The sequence below is a fragment of the Cavia porcellus genome, unplaced genomic scaffold (genome assembly GCF_034190915.1).
Source record: "Cavia porcellus strain 051 isolate PalLab524CR breed Dunkin Hartley unplaced genomic scaffold, mCavPor4.1 scaffold_16, whole genome shotgun sequence".
NCBI classification, from domain to species: domain Eukaryota; kingdom Metazoa; phylum Chordata; class Mammalia; order Rodentia; family Caviidae; genus Cavia; species Cavia porcellus.
This window is the reverse complement of record NW_026947499.1, coordinates 29100138-29123084: the sequence shown is the minus strand read 5'-3', so window position 1 is coordinate 29123084 and position 22947 is coordinate 29100138. Positions and strand designations below refer to the sequence as shown.

General features: G+C 52.6%; 1 protein-coding gene, 1 long non-coding RNA gene and 1 other non-coding gene across 17 annotated transcripts; 1 reads left to right on the top strand and 2 right to left on the bottom strand.

Moving 5' to 3' along the window:
* Positions 1-8: 8 nt before the first annotated feature.
* Aifm3 (apoptosis inducing factor mitochondria associated 3) lies at positions 9-16073 on the bottom strand. 15 transcript variants are annotated; one of them, XM_063226050.1, is made up of 22 exons: positions 15987-16073; positions 13383-13565; positions 9607-9645; positions 8278-8491; positions 7933-8042; positions 7603-7712; positions 7470-7514; positions 7195-7291; positions 7000-7112; positions 6539-6625; positions 6035-6126; positions 5819-5949; positions 5612-5727; positions 5437-5508; positions 5278-5341; positions 4676-4752; positions 4459-4576; positions 3109-3207; positions 2578-2653; positions 1997-2096; positions 1344-1364; positions 9-1133 (listed from the first exon to the last, which is right to left on the bottom strand). In XM_063226050.1, exons 2-22 carry the CDS (start codon positions 13483-13485, stop codon positions 687-689), a joined length of 2331 nt encoding a protein of 776 aa, XP_063082120.1. In that variant the 5' UTR covers positions 13486-13565; positions 15987-16073; the 3' UTR covers positions 9-686. The 15 variants fall into 15 exon arrangements, with proteins under 15 accessions (XP_063082120.1, XP_063082119.1, XP_063082123.1 ...); XM_063226049.1 differs by having other exon boundaries at positions 15867-16043; XM_063226053.1 differs by having other exon boundaries at positions 13383-13553; positions 15867-16043.
* On the top strand, positions 278-2989 carry LOC134470691 (uncharacterized). The gene is made up of 2 exons (XR_010039750.1): positions 278-443; positions 813-2989. It is a non-coding gene; the product is annotated as an uncharacterized LOC134470691 (long non-coding RNA).
* A 6024-nt stretch (positions 16074-22097) lies between the features above and the next one.
* Positions 22098-22198, bottom strand: LOC111754042 (small nucleolar RNA U13). Its single transcript, XR_002788774.1, has one exon. It is a non-coding gene; the product is annotated as a small nucleolar RNA U13 (small nucleolar RNA).
* Between the last annotated feature and the right edge of the window lie 749 nt (positions 22199-22947).

Here is a 22947-nt window from a genome sequence, read left to right as displayed (position 1 = left end):
GTCACATGTTAGGCTATTGGACAGCTTTGCAATGATTGTATAACACTTCGGAAAGTACAGGGCCGGGATGTCCCTGGCAGTAAAGTCGTCTGGCCCCCAAACCCGCTGGGACCGCACTTCCCGCCTGCTGCCAGGCTCACGCCGCCAGCCGACCCTCAGCCTCCACTGGCGCGGAGTTCCCAGCATGCTTTGTAGTCGCGTGTTGGTCCCATATGCATCGTCCGTCTCTCCCAGGATCCCAAGTGGAGGGTTCCGGGATGGCAGGCGGTCCAACTATCCCCTTTTTGTTTCTTCCCGAGTCTCCCCTGTCCCTTGGGTGTACTTATTGGCTGGAAGGCAGCTTGGCATGAGCGTCTTTTCTCATTCCTAATTAACAGCAGAGTCTTTGCTTCTTCGCCTCCCAAATGAGAATTCAGAAAACTTAACTGCTGTGAGATGCACAGGTCTGTTTCAGGACATAGCACCTACAACCCTAAAAATGTACACAGACTTTCAAGCATTAATTGACTTTGAACTCTGAAGCAGGATTTCTTGTCTCAAGCCCTTTGCACACGTAGTGCTTTTCCTCTACCTGGAGTGCTTTTCCTTCAAAAATCAAGATCCAAAGATACTAGAGAAGCCTTCCCTGACCTCGAGGGGAGGAAGGAATCAGTTGCTACCTACCTCTGGGCATTCACAGGCAAAGATTAATTGGTTGTGTTTTCCCTGTGGTGTACTTTTTCCCTCACATTGGTGACCCAATTACACTTGGAGTCACACTGATTTGCAAATGTGTGCATTTTTATTTTGAAATAATGTCTAATATGTTGCAGGGTTGTCCAGGGGACCAGTCCCAATAGAAGAAAAAAGAGGCTGGGCCTGTCCCATCTCCAGTGCCAGCTGTCAGTGGCAGCTGAGGCCTTGTGGGGTGAGTATCTTCTGGAGGTAGCAAAGGCCTTTCCAGAGAGGAGCCAGGCAGCCAAAGGTAAGCACTGGGAGGGTTCCATTTCTGCCTTGGGAAATCCTGGGAAGTTGGAAATTGGCACCTGCTCCCAGGGGTTGGCCTTTGTCCCTGGTGTCCCAGTGTGCATGCCTAAATTCACTGTATAAGAGCTCAGGATCCTTTCCCAGTGAGCCAAGACATGTCGCCAGTCCTGCAGAGAGGAGGAGGGATCAGGACAGAATACAGCAGGTTCCCCACTCTAGGCACCATGAATAGCTGACTCTTGAAGACAGCTGGGTCATTGCTCTGTGTCAGATCCTGGTACCCAGCAGGGAAATTCATTTGGGCAGGTTGTGGGGGTGGGTAGATCATTGGGTAAAGGCTCAAAATGGTCAACACGAAGAACACAGAATACACGTACTTGCTGTGTAGCATAAACAGCCTTTGGGAAGGCAAGAGGAAAAAAAAGAGAAGGCCAGGGAAAAAGAATGTCATTCATCATGTCTGTTCTTGATCCTCCATTGTTTCCAGCTGAAGGACTACCCCTGTCCTCCAGCTCGCCAGTAGCTTTTGGGCTTTCCCCAATCCCAGGGAGCTCTCTGTAAACAGTTCAAGCCTCAGGAGGTCTCTCACTGGCACCATGCTGGGAAAAGGGTAATGGCCAATAGCCAGTGCCTCCAAGACCCCAAGCAACCATCTCAACATCTCTGCAGGGTATACCCAGGTACTTCTGTAGGTGTGTCTCCCCATCTAGTTTCTACCAGGATTAGTGCAAATCCCATGACGTATCTAGGCAAAGTGATCACCCAAGCAGTGGGCCTTGACTCCTCCCTACAACACTGGCTGTTCCTTGAGGCACACAGCCCTTTCCTTTCTGTTCCATGAGCACATATCACCAGCCTTCTCCCAGATCACAATCTATGCTCCACACTGCCTTGTAACCCTGGAAACTTCAGACTGATGGAAACCAAAGAGGGGAAGAGTGGGCCCTGGAGGACCATGGATTGGCTGGTTTACGTCCTTCAGGGGACTTCCTCCCCCACCCAAAGCCTCCCACACCCACACTCACTCCACCTCCCGCTTCCGGATGGCACGGCCAGAGGCCAGCACCTCAGCCACCTTGGATACGATGGGATCGTAGTTCATGCTAGCCACAGCAATCACCTCGTCGCCTCTGCGGAGATAGAGTACCTATGCCTAAAGACTGCCCATTGACATTCTTTCTTGAAGACCCTGACACACTCCTGTCCACCTAGGCCCAGGGTAATATCTTGCCCTGGGAAACAGAAATACCCTGAGCATTCAGTCCTCTGTTTGTCCCAACGCACAACTCCAGCTCTCAGCAGAGTTTGGGCTGGGCCTGAGCTGGCAATCTCTCCAGATGTGACTTTCCTCACTGTAAAAGCAGGGCATCAACATCCACCTCAAAGAACGGTTCAGAATACGCACTGACTCTCCCACAACCCTGCGATGGCAGACAGTTATTACTGCCACCTGCTTACCTTCCCTCCTGCCCAGCTGCCTCCCTTTGCCCTTGGCCCACTGTTTTGGTAATGTCTTCTCCTCAGGAGCAGAGCTTTTCTGGAATGATTCTCCCTTCACCACTGAGGTCCAGCTGTCCCCCTCCCCCGCAACCTGAACCCCACCATTCTCACTTGGTATAAAAAGCCACAAATTTCAGCTCCTCCAGGTCGCCTTGGATGATGACATCGTCAAAGCCTTCTCCATAGCCTGTGGGCAGGACAGGTGGGTGGTGCCCAAATGAGATGTGTTAGGGCTGGAGGCTTCACAGGCTCCCCACCCTGTGCCTAACTTCTTTCTGGTCAAGCTCCCTGGTTCCTTATTTCTTATTTTAGGTTATCCATACAAAAATGAGTTCTTGAGCCAGGCGTGGTGGCTCAGGCCTGTAATCCCAGCACTCGGAAGGCTGAGGTGGGAGGATCGTTTCGAATTCAAGACCAGCCTGGGCTACAAAGTGAGCTCAAGGCCAGCCTGAACTGCATAGCGAGACCCTGTCTCAAAAAAAAAAAAAAAAAAAAAAAAAAAAGAAAAGAAAAAAAGAAAGAGTTCTTACCTGCTTCTTCCAATGCAGCCATGGCCCCACCCCTAAGATTCTTCAGGCCCCCCAGCCACAAGCCCCACCCCAAGTGCTCCGGGCCCCGCCCACTGCAAGGCTAGTGGGTTACCCGCATAGCGCAGGCTCTTGCCGAACATGGCAGTCCACAGGTAGGGCACTGTGCTGATTTCCGCTTCCTGCGCCAGCATGTTCTGGGCCGCCACTCGCCCTATGAAACCCAGGAAGTGAGAGCCCCGACCCTGGCCCTCATCACCCCAATACTGCCTACCCCACCGTTCTAGGGACCTCTGCCAGCTGTAGCTATTCCTGGACTCCCTGCAGATCCAGAGGTGCACTATTGCTCAGCCCATAGCCCATCTGCAGGATCACTCTTTCGAAAAATCTGAATGTTGGGATGGCACGATTCTCTGCTTCACTATTTCAGCTTTGCATGCAGAGAACTAATCTGACACATCAGGTCTGAAAAGGGAGGAGAATAGAGCACAAGCGGGAAGGAAGCAGAAATGACAACTGCATGCCGGGTTCCAGGAAAATATCATGGGTCGGTTCTCAGTGCCTGTAGGGACCCTCTAGACCCCATAACTGGATATACACGAGAATCCCTGGGCTCTCACAATTAAATCCTAAATCTGTTTGTTATCTCATTGAGAAGTAACTTTGGTTCTTTACAATCTGGCAGTAACTTTACACTTGGACAGAAATGGACTAGAACCAAAATTGGTACCAGGAGTGGGATTTCAGTCAGCAGAAGATCTCTTCAAATAATGACCAAAGTAGAAGAAAAAGTTGTTAATGAATGCAAGGAGGAGTGTCCCAGACTGAGAATCTGGTGCTCCTTTCCATGAGGTGCTGAGGTGATTAACTTACTGTCACCTGCTGCTTAGGGGCCCATATCAGGTATAGTGGGTAGGACTTAGGAAGCTTCATGGCCACCAAATATAGGGAGGGGATAGCTATTCCATAGAAAGCACAATGTTACTACTGAGCACAGGCTAAATAGTTGCCTCCAGGGAACTGGATGAGGCCAGTGAGTTCACAGATACAGTCAAGTGGCTCAAGGAAGACAGAAGCACTGTGTGGGAAGCTAGACTACTAAATACCTCTCCTCTCCAGGGTAACTACACAGGGTGATTAGGAATTCTGAGGAATCTGTCCTGTGGATGAAAGCAATGCTGAGACTAATGGAAAGACAGCCGGAATTGGGAGACTGTGTCTGACTAAGTGGAATATCTAGTGGGTGCTAGAAAAAGGTCTCTGTCTCCAGACATGAGCCAATAGATTGACTCTGCACTGGCTTAATCACCTGGATGAGGCTGGCCAGACTGGCCAGACTGGCCACCACAGAGCCTTGAATGTTTAACACGGCATCTAGGACCCCAGACCAGCAACTAAGCCATGGCTGGGGAAGGCCGAGACCTGGGACACCTTCCTCCCTGAACCCGCCTCAGAGCTGGCATACCCTGGGCATGAGCCATCTGCCAGTGTGGGATGTTCACTTTCCGATTGTTCCTCCAGGCAAGGGGAAAGGTAACAGCATCACCAGCTGCAAACACGCCTGGGATGTTGGTCTGCATCATCTGTGGAGAGAAAGCCAGGGCTCCATGGGTGGGACAGGGGCTGACCTGGACCTTGAGCCACCTCCAGCCCAGCACCCTGTCTGTCCCACTCAGCCCCACCTTATTGACGGGGATGAAGCCACGAGAATCCAGACCAATGCCGCTCTGCCTCAGGAAGCCTGTGGCGGGCACTGCACCTACCAGGACAGAAACCACCACATCCACACTCTGGACTCCTCCTGCTTTCCATGCCCCATTCTCTTCACCTGCTGTATCTGCTCTGTAGGGTCCCTGGACTTCCCGTGCTAGAGCCTTCACTCATCCTGCTGAGTCTGCCTGCACCTCCACCAATTCTCATGCCTCCCTTCAGGCCTCATGTATCACCTCCTCCAAGAAGTACTCCATGAGCCCTTGGGGAGGGCCAGTGCAACGTGTCTCTCCAACCCCTGTGCAGCCACCTCCAAGCTTTGGCCTGGCACCCAAACTGCTACATCAGCCGGAGTAGGGACTAATTAAAGCTTGCCTGTATTCTTCAGGCCTCACGGGGCACAGCAATAGTGGGCTAAGCTGGGTACACATTTCCCAATGACTCTGTAAAGTGGGTATCATTGGAGTCCCCATTATATAGATGTGGAAACTGAGACTCTGGGAGGGGAAGGGACTAACCCAAGTTCATTTGTGAGCATGTGTACATGCCTCTGTTCATTCACCCAATGACTCACCAATGCCCACCACGCAGACATCAGCCCGCACAACCTTGCTGCTCTTCAGCACAACTTCCTTCAGCTGTGGGGAATGGGCGGATGATCAGAGGGACCCAGCTGGGCACAGGCAGAGGGGACAGAAAGCAGCAGCAACAGAGAGGCAAGAGAGGGGCTCACCTTTCCCTCCTGAGCCCGAAGCTCTGACACCTCTGTCTGCATGTAGAACTTCACCCGGTTGTTCTCAAACATCTGTCCAGGCAGCATGGCGGATGGGCAGGGGGTAAGAGCCCAGGTGGGGACGAGGCTGAACTCCCCATGTTCTGAGGCATGCTGAGGCCTGGGGCAGGCTCACCTTCAGGAGGGCACGACCCACACGCTCCCCCAGGAACTTCCTGAAGGGTGTCTCCTCCAGCTCCACCACAGACACTGAATGGGCCTTCTCAGTCAAATAGGCGGCCACCTCCATCCCTGGGGTGGTGAGCAAGGGTGGCAGGGCTGGCGCACCCTGGAACTGGCTAAGACAGCCTGCTCACCATCCCTACCACTCCCCCTTGCTCACCCAGGAAGCCGGCTCCCACAACGACTGCATTGCGGCCCCGGGCCAGCCTCACCACACGGTTGGCATCCTCAGGAGTGCGGATGGTGAACACGTTTTCCACTTCTTTTCCTTTACAGCTCAGGGTTTTAGGGCTGAGACAGGGTGCATCAGTGAGACCCCCCTCATCCTAACAGCATCCCACCCAATGCCTGAGGAGGGCAGGAGACACCCTCCCACCTGCTCCCAGGGGCTAGCAATAGCTTGCTGTACTCCAGCTTGAAGCCATCCTTAAACACGACCTTCTTGTTTCTCACGTCCACTGTGACCACCTGCAATCCCGAGGAGCAGAGTGTGGGCCTGGGCATGCACCAGGGCCTTGCCACCCACTTCCAGGTCCTGCAGTAGGCCCAGAGCCCAGCGAGACTTCTGAGCAGTTCCCACGGAAGCTTCATTCTTTAATAAGCTTCAGGCATCACCTGCTCTTCCAAGCCCTCTCTATGTGCCCAAATGCTACCAGGCTCTCCTTTCCAAGCACTGATCAGATTGCCTAGCTTCCTACACTCTGGGGCTCTGGTGCATCCAGAACCCTGCCAGGAAGAAGGTAGTGTTGCCTCCCAGGCACAGGCAGTGGGCCTCAAAGGGAAGAGCACCTCCCCACCACCCCTAGGGGTCAAGTGGCTTTGCTCTTCATGGTGCCCACTAACACTTTCCGTGGCCTGTGTCCCACCCACAATCTCGTACCTGAGCCTCAGTGAGCACCTCGATGCCATACGCCCGGAAGAACTCCTTGGGCCTCAGGGCCAGCTGTTCAGGCTGTGCATCCAGAGACTGCAGAACACAGTCAACTTGACATAGGGCCAAGTGGCCACTGCTCCATTTTACAGAAGAGGATATGGAGCCGAGGGAGGGTGAGGCCAGCCCTGGATGACTAGGGGCTGTAGGACAGAACTCAACAAATCCAGATCTTATGGGGGTACCAGAGAAGGACCTGGTGTAAATGGAAAGGGGAGCTGGCCGGACATTCCCTCTCAGAGCTGATAGTTGAGGTTCTAGGTCCCCTGATAGGGATCAGAGGAATCAGGACCTGGGCTTTTTTTTTTTTTTTTTTTTTTTTTGTATCAGGGATCAAACTCACAACTGCGCACTTGCAAGGCAGGCATGCTGACTATCCCCTGTCTGTTCCCCCCTTGCCTGACCCCCACCTTGCTAAGCTTCGGCCGGTCATAGGGGAGATGCCTGTCCAGCGTGCACAGGACGATCCGGTCTGAGAAGCCTTCCTGCCGCAGTGTCTCCGCGCACACCAGGCCAGCAGCGCCTGAAGGGAGGGGCCATGGGCCAGGGACCACTTCTCTTCTAGCCCCAACACCCACACTAACCCTCAGGACCCCGGCACCAACCTGCACCCACAATGAGCACATTGGTACTGCCACTGTGCCCAGCACTTGGAGAGATACACTTGGCCATCACCTTGGTTCTTCGCTGCAGCTGCAGGGCCTGAGTGGTGGGAGGGTGGGGCAGCTGGCAACTGGGGTGATCCCAGCAGGCCGGGTCCTGCTGCTTCATCTCCACCATGCAGCCCCTTACTCTGTTCCCAGCCACATATGCCAGGCTCCCTTCCAGTACCCCACCGTGCCCTCCCCACCTGTGCCTGAGCCCTGAGCCACCCCTTCACCTGTTTGCTGGCACGGACATACACTTTCTCCTTCTCAATCTTCACCTGCAAGGACAATGTCACTCGAGATCAGACTTTGGGCTATTCCAGCCCCTGACTCTACACTCAAGCCACACTATACTCTCAGCCCCACCTGGAACTTGTGCAGACTGTCCAGGCCTGGGAAGTCCTCCAGGTCCCCAGTACTGATGTTGAAGCAGGCACCATGCCAGGGGCAGCGTACCCGGCCTCGCGACAACACACCTGAAAGAGGGTGGTGCTAAACTGAAGCCACCAGCCAGGGCTCCTCCCAAAAGACCTGTGTCCCAGCACCTCCCAGTCGTCTCCAGTTCAGGAGACCCCATTAATACATGAGGACTCTGGGGCCAAGGGATGGGTCGGGTCAGCCTGAGGGGAATGGCACCAAGGCCAAGCCCTCTGGGGAGGCCCTGCCCCCTGTTCCATGTGCACTCTGATGTCTCACCTTTCACCAGAGGTGCACCGTAGTGTGGGCACTTATGGCCCAGGGCGTGGAATTCCCCATTGTCCTTCACCAGCAACACCTTCCCCCAGCCCAGCTCCACTTCCCGCATCCTGGAGAGGGGCTGCACTCAGAGGCCAAGCCAGACAAGTGACATCAGCCTGGGACACCTCTTCCCAGAGTTCAGCCTTCTGCAGAGTAGGCCCAGACCACAGAAGCCACAGAGGCGGTGACCCCTTGGTCGTGCCTAGCCCCTCCAGACCCGCCCCTACCTGGTTCCCGGTTTCTCCGTAGCCTCTGCTATGCAGCCTCCCACCCTCATGTCCTCCCTCCCAGCCCAGAACCCACTGGCCATTCTCTAGGTCCTTGACATGGCAGACGGCAGCTTCCACGCAGTCCTGAGGGCCAGGGTAGGAGTGAGGGGCTGGCAGGCGCTCCTCGGTATGGAAGTGGCGGGCTGTGCCATTGCCTTGGTAGGCCCGGGGGCTTCCCTTCCCGCTGGCAGAGAGCTCGTCCTTGCCCCGCTCCTTCTCAGGCAGCACCACCTCAATCTTGAGCTCCACTGTGGGCAAAGCCATGCTGTGAGCCCCTCTAGTGGCTCATCTCCTCCCTTCCCACAAGCTTCGGGGACAGGCCAGCCCTGCTGCGGCTGCAGCGCTCAACCCTGTCCTGCTCCCTCCCCAGACAGTTCTCTACACCCTCTGCAGAGAGGCAGAAGAAACAGCACAATGGCTCATGCCTACAAACCCAGCACTAAGGGAGGCTGAGGCAGGATTGACTGCAAAGTTAGAGTCCAGCCTGGGCAACTTAGCCAACTGGACTCAAAATAAGAATTCAAAGGGTTAGGTTCAATCCCTGGTATCAAAAACAAAAAGAAATAAAAACATGAAACATGTTGAGCTAGGCATAGTGGCTCATGCCTGTAATCCCAGCACTTGGGAGGCTGAGGCAGGAGAATCACTGCAAGTTCGAGATTAGCCTGGGTTACAAAGTGAGTTCAAGTTCAGCTTAAACTGCATAGTGAGATCCTGCCTCAAAAGACAAAAGGAAAAAGGAAGGAAGGAAGAAAGGAAAAAAGAAAGAAAGAAAGAAAGAAAGAAAGAAAGAAAGAAAGAAAGAAAGAAAAAAGAAAGAAAGAAAAACATGTTGACAGGGCTGTTATATATAGCTCATATAGACCATACAGCTCAGGCCAGGGATATAGTTCAGCAGCATAGGCACCTACCTGACAAGCACAAGGTCCTGAGTTTGATTCCCAGTACCCACTCCAAAATAATAATTATAATAGAACATATAGCTCAATGGTAGAACACTTGTAAAGCATGCACAAGGCTCTGAATTTGATCTTCAGCACCAAAAAACAAACAAATAAATAAGAAATCACAATGTCACTTCTTAAAATAACTATTCTTTTTTTTTTTTTTTTTTGGTACTGGGGATCAAACTCATAACCTTGAGGTTGCCAGGCAAGCACTTATGCCACTTAAACCCCCAGCAAAATAGCTATTCTTAAAGGGCTTAGTAGTGCACATCCTAGCACTTGGGAGGCTGAAGCAAGAAGACTTCTGTAAGTTTGAGGTCAGCCTGGAATACACAGTGAGATCCTGTCTCAAAGTACCCCCTCCTCCCAAAATAGCCATTCTCACCACTTTGAGATTGATTTATTATTTACTGAACCTTGGAGCTTTGGTGTCTTCAAGTGCAGGTGTTGGAGTCCTGTGAATGAAATTCACATGGGAGCATGTGGATAGCAAAAAGGGTGCAGGGCCCCATCGCCTTTTTTCCCTCTCTTTTTCTTTTCTTTTTTTTTTTTTTTATTGGTACCGGGGATTGAACTCATGACCGCCTGCTTGCAAGGCAGGTGCTTATGCTGCTGAGCTAAATCCCCAGACCTTCCTTCCTTCCTTCCTTCCTTCCTTCCTTCCTTCCTTTCTTTTCTTCCTTCCTTCCTTCCTTCCTTCCTTCCTTCCTTCCTTCCTTTCTTTTCTTCCTTCTTTCTTTCTTTCTTTCTTTCTTTCTTTCTTTCTTTCTTCTTTCTTTCTTTCTTTCTTTCTTTCTTTCTTTCTTTCTTTCTTTCTTTGTACCAGGGATTAAGCTCACTGAACTACATCCTTAGCATCCCCCCCACACCTTTTTAAAGAGGTCTGGAACTTGCAATCCTCCTGCCTCAGCCTCCTAGAGCCCTGGAATTACAGGCTTGCACCACTTTGCCTGGTTTGTCATATTCTTCTTATACTTTTCCAGATTTTTCAAATTCCCTACAGTATGCCTGGGATATTTTTCTAATTAGAAGGGAACAGTAAACAGAATTTTTAGCAGTGCTAATCTGGCCTCCTGGGCTGCTGCAGCACAGAGGAGACTGAGGAGGCAGCGGCTAAGCCCTTGGCACAGCATGGGCTCGTGTGGGGGCAGGTGCTGCCTCTTGATTCCCAAGGGACAGGCCCCTCCAGACCTGCCCTGGCTTCACCTCTCCGCCCCTCCACCTCAGGCCTGATACTCCAGGAACGAAGCGCTAAACAAGCTGCATGGCTGCTCAGTCACAACTCAAGGCCTTTGCCAGTGCTGTCTGCTTGTTCCGGGCTGCCATCCTTTAGGTCCTTGAGCTTCTGCTAACTGCTACCCATCCACCCATACACTGCTCCTGTATTTTCTCTCCTGGCTGCAGGGCCCCTACATGTCCCCCTCTCAAGCTGAGCTACTCCCAAACCAGAGATGGAAACCACGCCCTCTTCCCCCGCATCTGGATGTCCCAGCCTCTAGCTCAGGGAGGCTGTCCTGTCCAGTAGGGATTTCCCCTCCATTTTCCATACTTTACATAACAGTGTTAGATTGTTTTTGGAAGAATTAAAAAGGAAAACACTGTAGACTCAGCTGACATCAGCGAAGAGCACTGTAGGGGCCCATCGAACAGCCTGGCGGGGTACCAGATGACAGCCAAGTCGGCTGTTCTCCACCACTCCCTTCCAGAAGGCTCCAAAGCACACCGACTGATGCAGTCTAACAGAAAGCCATCAAGTCGGGGCAGCAGCAGAAAGTGCGTGAAGAGGAGGGTCTCTGCTTGTCCCCAAACCAGATCCACCCCAACTCTTCCTTCCCAGCTGCCTTGCCTTATAGGCCCCAAGATGCCTTAGTCATTAAATGGAGAGACCAGGCTGGGGTGCAGCTCCGTGGCAGGAGATGTGCATAGCATGCCCCAGACCTTGAGTTCATTCCCAGCACTTCCCTCCCACCGTCCCTCAAAAAGGAACAGTGTCTACCTGTTTGGTGATAATGAATGTTGAAAGAGACAATATATAATGCAGAGTAGAAGCTCAACAGATGGAATTGGGTTATAGTGTTTTTGGGGGTCATTTGTTAGTTTTTGGTGCTGAGAACTGAACTCAGGGCCTCTCACATGCTAATCATATACTCTACCACTACGCCACACCCCCAACCTGGTAGTAGTATTTTATCAATTAGCTGCGAGCTTCCTGGCAGCCACGGCAGAGAGGGAAAGCCATTAGGTAGCAGGCACACACACCCTGCTGGCAGTGCTGGGGATTGAACTGAAGGCCTTTGAACTGAGCTATGTCTCTTTTTTATTCAGCCCTTTTTATTTTGTATTTTGAGACAAGGTCTCACTAAGTCATTAAGCTGCAGTCATTAGGCTTGGCTCAAAGTTGCAATTTTCCTGCTCAGCCTCCCAAAGTACTGGTATTACTGGTAATTGTGCCATTTTATACATATAAACATGGAGGATTAGAGAGGTGTTTCCCTGTCTTAGGCTACACAGCCAGTAAGGAGTAGAGCAGGATTCAGGCTCAAGAACACAAATTTTTAGCATTGCGTTTTGGGTGTTAAGAATGACTAACCCCGGGGGCTGGGGATTTAGCTCAGCAGCATAAGCGCCTGCCTTGCAAGCAGGCAGTCGTGAGTTCAATCCCTGGTACCGACAAAAACGAAAAAGACAAAAAAAAAAAAAAAAAAAAAAAAAAGAATGACTAACCCTGAGCCAGGCGTGGTGGTGCACTCCTGTGATCCCACCACTCAGGAGGCTGAGGCAAGAGGATTGTTACAAGTTTGAGACCAGCCTGGGCTACAAAGTGAGCTCAAGGTCAGCCTGAACTGTATAACAAGACCCTGTCTCAAAAAGACAAAAAAATAAAAATAAAAGACCCCAGGGGCTGGGGGTATAGCTTAGTGGCACAAGCACCTTGCCTGGCAAGTGCAAGGTTCTGAATTCAATTCCTGGTACAATACAAAAAGCTAACCTTATACTAATAATCCTGAGGACCAGGGCTCCAAGGCAGATTAGTCTTTTGGGTCCTCTAAAAGAACCAGCAGGTGGCATCTTCTGCCCAGGGCCTCCTGCCAGCTCAACAGCCCTGTAGACACCCAGGATGGGGCCAGCCAGCACCTCCTGTCCACTTCTGAGGGGGAGAAGACTGGGGCCAAGGCAATGGATGCAGTTTGCACAATCCATACTTTAAAGCAGGGAGGGTGGTGGGATGTAGCCCAGACCCAGGTGCCATGGCTGCCATGGTGGGAGGGAGCACAGTTTGCAGGTGGGTCCCCCTGCGGGAGGGGGCATCACAGCTCTCCTCCTGCCCTCAAGTTCTCAGGTCCAGGAAAAGGAGAAAAGGTTCACAAGTTCCAAGGTAATGGAGCCGATGGGTATCAGGTAAGGGGAGCCGGGGTGTGGTGGCCAGGCCAAGGTGGCCTGAGTGGGGGTGGGTGGAGCACAGGCTGGGTTCTGGAGGCCTCTCTGGGCCTCAGTTTCTTCAACTGTAACATGACTGTACACCCTACCTTCCTGGGTGCTATGAGGAGGGAAGAGGAAAAGTGGGGGTCAGCGGGAGAGCCCCATACACATAGTTCTCTCCTAGAGAGCAAAGCTGGATTCTCCCATCACTCTGGAATGTTTCTAGCCTTGACTAGGGCTACCTGGGATAGAGAGCACAGATTTCCTGTGCAAAACAGAACGCATGATCAGAGAGGCCAGTGTGGCAGCTTACAGTCAGAAGAGGTAAAGAGGTAGGGACCTGCCCACTACATTCTCCTGTGACAGGTCAAGGCAGGCAGGCTCATCTTTCAGAGAAGGAAACTGAGGCACAGAGCGGTCACACAACAGCTGGAGGTATCTCTACAGTTCCCTTCCAGCTCTAGGGGACACAGTCCCTTTGCCAGTCCTGCAACAAGAGAAATCTCCTTCCCTTCCCAAGAAGGATCCAGCTGCTATTCCCACTACAGCACTCAAAGCTTCAAATAAAGAGGGGCACCCACTGGAGGGGGATCAGGAATTCTCGAGGTCTTCCTACCCTCCTCTGGCCAGCAGCGCATTAACATTCCGGGCTCCTGCCTAGCCTGACCTACTTCGGAGGCTGGCTGAGTGCAGAGGGGGAGGGGAGGAAGGCAGTGGAGGAGGAAGGCAGGGAGGGAGGCAGGGCAGAGGTAGTGACAGAGGAGGAAGGTACCTGGCTTGGGCTTAGAGAAGCAGCCGCCCATGGTGAGTGTCCTGAGGCAGGCAGCCGAAAAGAACAGATGGTTGGGCTGTGGGAAGCTTAGGGCGCCCCCCATGGGGCTGGATCCCCTGCGACCCTTAGCGATGCTGGAGCGGCCATCCCAGCTGGGGCTGCCTCTAGGACCTGCAGGGGAGACTGGGAGCATAAGGACAGGGCTTTGATGGAGTTTGCAGGTAGAAACGATGACAGGCAGTTTCTAGAATAGTCCTACATTTGAGCTGTAACTGTTGCATGCCAGGGACCCTGGAAAGCACCCCACCTTTGTGGCCCTCTCAGCTCAGCCCCTCAGGCCCCTTCTTGCCTTTGCGTGGGCTAAGGGGATCTCTTCTGTCCCAGTATTGACTACCACCCACCGCCACCACCTCCACCCCTGCTGCCCAGTCCCGCAGCTGGCTTGTCCTAACTCTCCCTGAATTCTGCTAATCTAAGCCTGCAGCCTGCCACTTCCTCTCTCCAAATCCCACAGTCTGGGATCAAGCTCTGAGTCCCTCCATTTTCTCAGGAGGCCACTGTGCTTGGGTTAAAACCTAGGTCACTTTGGGCAAGCCAGAGCTTGCCTGGTCCCTGGGGTTCTCTTTCCTACAATAGGAGGGACATAGGATTCTCCCTGGCCTGGCCTCCACCCTGGCTGATGATCCCTGGACACCCACCTCTTCTGAGGGCAGCCACTGCTCCTTGCTCACAGCCCAGCAGTGGATAGAGGGTGCCTGGCCTTGGAGGCAGAGCAGGGAGGGCAGGGGTCCAGGAGACAGACCAGCCTCCTCCTCCGCCTCTCCTCCTAGTGTGAGCTGGGGCAACAATGAGGGGCTGGGGGTGGGGTTAGGCCAGTCCACTGGTCCCCAGGGAAACCCAGCTTCTTGGTGAATAAGAGCAGGCAGCCAGCCTGGGACTGATGGGGTTGGGGGAAAGAGAAGCCAGGCACACAACCCTGCCACAGCCTGTGCTCAGCAGCCACAGCCTAGCCTCCCACCCTGGGCTGGTGGTGCGGAGGCCATGCTGAGCAGCAGACAGAACCAAGGAGCCAAGATCTCATCAAAGTCAAGCCGCAGATGGGGAGGATCCAAGTGACCTCCCACCCTCCTCCTCACCTTCCTTCTAAGATAGGCAGGGCCCCAGGAGGTGACCTATCACCCTAAGGCCCTCCAAGGCACTCTGGGGGATGGGACACCTGGTCAGCAGAAAGCTCACTGCAGCCAAGGTGTTTCAAGGCCACAGGGTGGGCCTTCTGGGAGATGCAGCTTACAGGTGGACTTTGGAAGGGCTCAGGCAAAGGTATAGCTACTTTGTTTACAACTGATCTCTTCACTGTCATCTGCCTGTTTCCCCTGGAATTTCTCCCTGAAGTCCAATTCAAGTGCTGCTGAGGTCCATTTGATCCAGCTAAGACTCCAGGAAGGGCAGGGGACAGGTACTGAGGCCAGGGGGCCAAGGAGGAAGGACAAGGGTTGGGAAGGGCCACCCACTACCTGGCCAATGATCTTACCTGCCCCAAAGACACACATTACAGGCAAGTAGGTACCCACAGCCATTTAAGTGTACCTTTGCTCTTTTCCCTGTTTGTCACCAAGGCATGTATATGAAACTCAGTGACCACCTGCCCCTTCCCCAGGCACTGGGGAACCCCTCACCAGCCGGGGTTCAGCTGTTGCTCAGTCCTGGCCTCCCCCTTCCTGCCTGGACTCAGGGTTCCCCTGCTGGGCCACAGACCCCAAACACTGTTAGTGCCCATTAACCCCCACTTCTTGCCTTCCCAGGTGCCCAGAAGCAGGAAAATTGGGAGGGCCACTCGTACCTATAGTGTACCAGGTCAGTTTGGGACCAGTCAACCCAACTCAAATGTCTTTCTTAGCACTGTAGGAAGTGGTTCCCAGGGTTTTTGCTTCCCAGTGTCCCCCTGCTGAAAAGTTCTAACAGTGCCCAATGCTAACTACCAGCCAGGGGGCAATGATCCCTCCCAGGGGCCTGAGAGGCAGGTAGTGAATCATTTCCACTTCTCAGAGATGCAGGTGCTCCCCCCCCCCCAAGAACTCCTAGGCCCCCAGGAACCTCTTTCTCTCCAGGGCGGGCCAATCGCTCCCTTCCTGGTCCCATTCTTCACCCCGGGGGGTCTCCCGCCCAGCTTGGGCCCTAAGTGAGTAGCAGGCACAGAGGATGGCTTCTGAGCATCTCAGCCCGAAATACAAGTTTTGGGGGCTGCGCTGCCACCCCTCCCGCGCAGCTCTGGCTCTGGCCTCTGTCCACTCTCCCTGCCTTTGCACGTGTAGCTCTCTGCGTTCTGGTCCCCGCACCACACCCGGCAGCCCAGGAAAGGGACTGGGAGCTGGAAGGGTCCGCTGGAAGCCGGGAGGAAGGGCCGGCGGGAAGAGGTTGGAAGGGGCGCCCCAGATCCCAGCTTGTCTCTTTGGTCCCAGCTGACGACCCTTGTCCCTCACTCACGGGCCCGGGGTCCAAGATCCGAGAACACGCCGCTGGCCCCGGCGGCGAAGGAGCGACGTGGCCAGGGCAGCTGAGTGGGAGCCGGGTCCCACGGCCAGGGTCCCCGCAGCGGGCGCTCACCTGGGCGCCGCGAGGGCCTGGGCTCTGGAGCCGCTCGGGGCCGCGGCCGCTGGGGGTGGGGTGCGGGGAGGCGCGGCGGGGGCGGGGCCGGCGCTGCGGCGACACTGCGGCCGGCCGGAGCCCGCGGCGCCCAGCACCTCCCCGGCCTGGGGCGGCGGCGGGTGGCCGGGGGTCAGGGGTGAGGCGGGACCTCCGCGTGCGGCTCAGAGTCGCGGGACGTGGGACACTGCCCTTCTGGACGTGGGCGCCCAGGCCGGGTCTGGACCCTCGAGGATTCCTGCGACCCCAGAGAGACCCTAAACTGGGCCACACGCCGGCTGGGATTGTCTCCGAACCGTCCCCAGGCTGCGTAGGGGACGGTGAATCTCTGCGTGAAACCTTTCCAACAAAGAAAATCCAAATCGCTCCCTTTCGCCCCTGAGTCCTTCCCCTGCCTGCTTGCAAGAGTTCAGTCTCCCTGTTCACCAGCTCCACCGGGCCCCGTCTGTCTCCCCACACACGACAGGATCTGTTTTAGAGTCTGTTTTCTTTTTCCCACCTGTCATTACGCCAGGAGAACTTTTTGGATCTCTGTAAATCGTGGAATTGTGCTCCTTCCTCGAGGAAGCCCTCCCTGACCAACCTCTGCATACCTGATGGCGGGTTTCATTGTCCTGACTAGGTCCATCTCTTCCAATCTATCCCTGTGCAGTTAAGTATGTGGGAACTGACACAATGGCTCACTCACAACCAGGGAAGTGATGTCACATCTACCATCAAACACACGGTGCCCACCAACTCTGTTGGGGGTGGGAGGGAGGCAGGACTGCCCTCCTGCACCTCTCAGTTCACTTTACAGACGGGAGTGAGGCTCCACTGAGGTCTGCATGGGTCACATCCAGGGCAGATGGCTGGAGGCCACGTGCGACTCAGATCAGTCTTCCATAGCCACCTCTTGTTGATTGTTGCCACTGCCATTGGCAAGGCCTCATCACTAGGCAGGTGACTCTGCCAGAGCCTGATGCCGTTGGGCACCAACAAGCCAGCTTTTTGCTCCACACACATGCTGCTAATGTGCCCACCTCCATAGTTGCACCCTATCGGGAAAGGTAACAGGGACCCATAAATAGCCATGGCCCTGGCTTCACACATTTTTATTTTTAATCTTCACAATAGCTTTTTGAGCATCCATTTTACAGATGAGAAAACTGAGGCTCAGAGAAGTTAGGGACTCCCCGAGGTCACACAGCTAATTCTTGGCACAGTTGGGACTTGAACCCTGGCAGCCTGGCTCAGCTGCACTGGAGTATGAAATAGAGGGTTGGGAGTATGAGAGAGACCGTCCAGGATCAGCCAAGACCATAGCATCACCAGTAAAAGGCAGAAGCTCTGCTCTGTGATCCTGGCAGCCAGTGAACTCTTCTGTTCCAACTTCCCCAGGACACATGCAGGAGACTGCAGTGCCCACCTCCCAGGATCGCTGACAAGACACTAACAAGGCAGAGTCAGGAACAGGCCATTGGGAGCACTCAGGAATTTGGGTGGGGGCTGCTGAGTTTGGAGTACCAGAGATGAAAGTGGAAAGACAGGGCAGTACGGGGACCCTGAGGAGGCCACGATCCTGTGGAGACTCCCTGGTGTGGGGCAAGTCCATCACGATACAATTGGTCCTGGGGATTGGACTCTGGGCTCCTGCTGCCCCACAGGGAAAAGCTGCTAAATCATTCTAAAGCAAAAGCTAAACCCAAAGGCAGGCTAGGAAAACTGCCCCACGAAGGGCCCTCTTGCTTGAGGGTGACATATGTGGTCAAAGGAAGGAGGACCCAGGAGGGTTCTGTGTCCTGGATGACCTGAGGTCCTGTATGCTCCAGAATAATTCTGTCTCTGACTCTGATAAAAGTCTAGCAGCCTTGACAATGCTAAATTCAGTGAGTTGACCTAATGTGGCTGAGCGCCCCCACCCCAGACCCAGTGGAGACTTCAAAGGAATGATGAGGTTTGCTGAGGTTGGAGAGACTGCCAGGGATTTGGCTCAGTGGCATAAGCGCCTGTCTGGCAAGTTCGAGGTCATAAGCTGGATTCCCGGGTCCAGAAAGAAAAAAAAAGATACTGAGTGTGGGGAGGATCAGCCTACAGTCAGGGGCAGGAGCTGAGCCCTACAGGTCAGCAGCCTGAGCACCCAGCAGCCTGAGCACCGTATCATCCAACAGCAGCTTTTTCCTGCGCTCCTTACATCTCACTACTGCCATTTTCCGTTGTGCTCCTTCCCCCTTCCTGAGGGTCTCCAAGTTAGGGCATACAGGATGGTGCTTTTTAGGTTTAAGAAAACAAAACAAAACAAAACAAAAACTAGCTCTGGGCAAGATAGTGCACACCTGTAATCCTAGCACTCTAGGAGGTAGAGGCAGGGAGAATCAAAATTAATAAGACCTTGTCTTGATATTAAAAAAAAAAAGTCTTGTGGCTGGGCGTGGTGCCTCATGTCTATAATCCCAGTACTTGGGAGGCTGAGGCAGGAGGATCACTGAGTTTTGAGACCAGTCTGGCAGACTCAGTTAGTTCAAGGTCAACCTGAACTGCAGGACCCTGTCTCAAAAAAGAAACAACAAAGTAAACAAAAAAAAAAGTGTTGTGGATGTAGCTCAGTGTGAAGGTCTGAGTTCAATCCTGGCACTAAAAACAAAATAACACAACACAAAACAAAATAAGAAAGAAGAAAAAGCAAGCAAGCTGAGAGAACTGGGATTGGGCTAGCTGATGCACACCTATAATTCCAGTGCTCCGGAAGTGGAGGCAGGGTCTGGAGTTTTGAGGCCAGCCTGAGCTACATTAGGTTTAATAGCTAATATTGGTGTTACACTGGCGCCCCCTAGGGGTCAGCAGAGCTTTGTCTACGTGTAAGGGTTCTGGATGGGTGCAAAACTGCAGACTTCACAGAGGTGGCAGCGAATTTCTAGACAGAGAGAAATCCATCTAACAGAACCCTAAGAAATACCGAGGTGTTCGTACAGCATAGCCACCATCCAAGCTGTGTTGAGTGCTACTTGCAGTCACATATAATCCTACTTACTTATCTGGACAATTTAACAATTTGTCCTTAAAAAAAAAAAGAAAGGAAAAAGGCCTGGGAGCCAGGTATAGTGGTGCACAACTGTAACAACTGTAATCCCAGCACTGAGAGGCTAGTGATTTAGCAAGATCTTACTTTAAAAATTAAAAAATAAAATAGGACGTATAGGGGGATCTGGCTGTGACATCTGTCTCCCTCTGCTTGCCAGGGTTGATTCAGCTGGCCTACCTGGCTAAGCACGTGTCCCCTTCCTTCCTCAGTGCCCCACGTGTGTGCCTCCCAAAGCTGCGCGCTGGGTCGACAAGGATGACTGTCTCGGTAGAGGAGGACCTCTGTCTCCGTCAAGGGTGTATGAATAGCTGTGCTCCCCTGCTAGAACCTCCAAACAAGCTTTCAAAATAAAAAGAAGAAGAGATTAGAGACATAGCTCAGTGTTCAACTGCCAATATCGCAAGAACAAAGAAGTGAAAAACAAAAGGGCTGGAGATATGGCTTGGTGGGAGAGTTTGTTCTACCCCCAGTACCACCATTAAAAAAAAAAAAAAAAAAAAAAAAGATTGGCAGGTGGTGTGTAGCTCATGGGAATGCAAGGCCAGCCTCCACTTTAGTGAGACCATGTCACAAAAACAAGAAAACATAAACGACTTCTACACTCTCAGCAGATGAGCTAGGCTAAGTTGCCTCAGCCAAATGGTAAAATACTCCTGTTCTCCCATGATGAGGTTTATAACTGCATTGTAAACATTTTTTAAAAACTACTACAGCATTATTTTTTATAATTTGGGATGGTTTTGCTGAGTCACTAAATTGCCCAGCCTGGGCTCAAATTTTTGATCCTCTTGCCTCAATCTTCAGAATGTTGAGATTATAAGCATGCCCCACCAGGCCTGGTTTAATTTTTTTAAAAATATATTGCTGTTGAACATATAAATTGAAGGGGCTGGGGATTTAGCTCAGTGGCATAAGCACCTGCCTTGCAAGCACGCAGTTATGAATTAAATCCCTGGCACCAAAAATAAAATAAAATAATAAAATAAAATAAAGGGAATCCCTACAAAGGGCAGCTCTCAAAATTGTAAATGTTTAGAGCTGTTGATTCAGAAATGTCACTCGGGGGAACTCATTTTAATGACTTAGGTCCTTTTTGACAGTACGTTCATCAGATGAAATACTATATAGCTCTAAAAAGAAACACATATGATATAACATACATAACAATCTCTAAAATTGATTGGGGGAATAAAGTGAAGTGTATGCTGTCTGTGGGTAGAGAAAAAATTGAATGCATGCCTATAATCCGGGCATTCTGGGTGGGTGAGGTGGGAAGATCAAAATTCAAACCCAGTTGGAGAACTTAGAAAATCAGTGAGAACCTTTTGAAAGAAAGAGAGAGAGAGAGAGAGAGAGAGAGAGAGAGAGAGAGAGAGGAAGAAGAAGAAGAAGAAGAAGAAGAAGAAGAAGAAGAAGAAGAAGAAGAAGAAGAAGAAGAAAAGAAGGAAGGAAGGAAGGAAGGAAGGAAGGAAGGAAGGAAGGAAGGAAGGAAAGGACCGGCTGAGGATGTAGCTCAGTGGGAAGACCCTGGAGAGAGGAAGACTAAAAAAGGGAGGGAGAGAAGGAGGATATATATGTTCAGGGATGTACTTGCTTGTATGTAATGGAATAACGGACTAACTCTGGAAAGATACAATAAACTACAAAAGGTTATTCTGGAGGAGTATAACCAAGATGGTAGAAAGAGCTCTTTCATCTTTTGGGGGGTGGGTTTGTGTGTGGGGAGTTTGGCTGTGTTGCTCAGGCTGGTCTCAAATTCCTGGGCTCAAGTCATCCTCCTGTCTCCGTTTTCCAGTAGTTGGAACTGTAGGCCCATACAACTGCCCTGACATCTTCTGAATAGTGCATCCTATGGATGTCTTTCCTCCAGAGGAAAGATACCTCAGAGGAATTCCTCAAATTCTCTGGCAGGGTCTTTGCGGTCAGGTAGGGTGTGACCTGGCATCCAGAAAGCGCTGGCACCAGCACTTGGGTCTGTCTTCCCAGCTCTGTCCAGGCCCTTGTTCCTCTTGGCGCCCACCCTGGAGGCAGCAGAACATCCACTACTTCCTTCATGGATTTGGTCGCACCACAGCTCCCTGTGCCCTTCGGACCCCCGAGCCTGAACAGCAGGTTCAGAGGCGCTCCCTGGCTACTGGGCCGGGGTCCTCCACGGACTTGCACCTTAGCCAGCCCCTGCAGGCCTCTCTGTGGCCAGGGCCAGGCCTGCCTTGATCGGTAAAGCTCCCCGCTCCAGCGCCCTCTCCTGGGGGCACAGGTCACTTGGGGCTGAAAGCCTAGGCAAATGTGGCAGCTCTTGGGGACGCGAGAGGGGAGCGCCAAGTCCCTCCTCTATCGCCCTGCTCTGCCTCACCTCACCCGGAGCCATGGGCTGTGGAGAAGGCAGGAAATGTGGCTAAATCCTCTCGGGTCTGAGGGGCAGACAGGGTTAGGACAGCGGTGCGCTCCCCCACCTCAGCTCTGCGCAGTCATTCTCACTTCCAATTCAGACAGAGTCCTCTCTCCACAGTAGCCCTTTCTCAAACAATGTCGCCTTCCCGGGCGGGGACCACTGGTAGTAGCACGCCAGGGCGCCAGGGCAGGCCAGCCAAAACGAGGCAGTGTAGGGGTGGGCCACGCCTGGGGTGCGGCCGCTGGAGATTCTACATCACATTTCAGGACTAGGGACCTGGAACAGTTGGCCTCCAGCCTCAGATGCACAAGTCTCTGCAGGTGCACTAGGGTCTAGTAAAGCCAGGCTGCCCTCCTCCCTCAGAGGTAGAGAGGAAAACAGGGTCCTGACAGGGAGACCCAAACCCAGGCTTGCAGAAGCTGGAGCAAACTAGTTAAAAAATTCAGCGTTCCCTGTGCTTCACACCAATAACCCCAGCACTCTGGATAGCTGAGGCAGGAGATTCACCAACCTCGAAAGCCCAGTCTGGATTATTTGATTTTTTTCGAACTTAGGCGCCACCCATGGCCACTTTGGGCAATTTAACAAGGCCCTGACTCAAAAAATAATTTTTTTTTCACGTCAGATGGGTAATGTGCCGATGTCGTAACAAGGTTAGAGGAGGCACATATCATGCATGGAGCATGAACACCTAATCATCACGCTTATGAACCTGAGGATCAAAAAATAATTTTTAAGAAAGGTCTGGGGATGTAGTAGTAAGGCCCTGGGTTTAATCTCCAGGGTGAGGGAAGGGGAATTCAGTGCTTGAACCCAAGAAATCAGAATTTGGGGGGGGGGCAGAGCCCCACTGTGCAGCACTGGTGGAGTGTCAGTGGTGTTGTGTTCAGGGGGTTGGAGGTGACCTAGACTCCTGACTCAGCAGAGGAAGGGGCCACTAAGAACGTTCAAGCCCAGCACGGTGGTGATACATACAGTCCCAGTTTACTCTGCAGCAGAGATGCCAAATTCTGGCTGAGCAATACAGTGATTTATTGAGACCCTTTCTCAGAATAAAGCAAAGCAAAGCAAAACAAGGAAGGGTTGGGAATGTGGCTCAGTGCAGAGGCTCTGGGTTCAATTCCCTATTACTGGGGGTTTAGGCAGGAAACTGTCTCCCTCAGCTAGGGAGGCTCCCTCCACCAGGATTCCATTTCTAGTCCTCAGTGCAGCCAGGAAGTCTTCCCAAAACTGCCAAGAAACTTGGTGCAGCTCTCAGCACCTCTGCAGCCCTAGCTTGCCAGGGCAGGGCGAGCAGAGGAGTCCCGTCTATACTAAGCAGCATCAGTGTGTGGGCAAAAGACTGCAATGACCATTTCAGAATGAATGCACCTGAGACCATGTTAAGTGAAATCAGATGCACAAGGTTAAATATTGCATGGTTATATGAGAAACCCAAAGTATAAAGAGCAAAGAAAAGGTAATAGGAA

Excerpts from the sequence above, each read along its gene's own strand:
- Aifm3 (XM_063226050.1), bottom strand. The coding sequence starts at position 13,485 with ATGGGGGGCGCCCTAAGCTTCCCACAGCCCAACCATCTGTTCTTTTCG. Across the intron at positions 7,515-7,602 it reads ACAGTCTGCACAAGTTCCAG|GTGAAGATTGAGAAGGAGAA; the intron begins GTGGGGCTGAGA and ends TTGTCCTTGCAG. Across the intron at positions 3,208-4,458 it reads GCAGATGGCTCATGCCCAGG|GGCGAGTGGCGGCCCAGAAC; the intron begins GTATGCCAGCTC and ends TGGGTTTCATAG.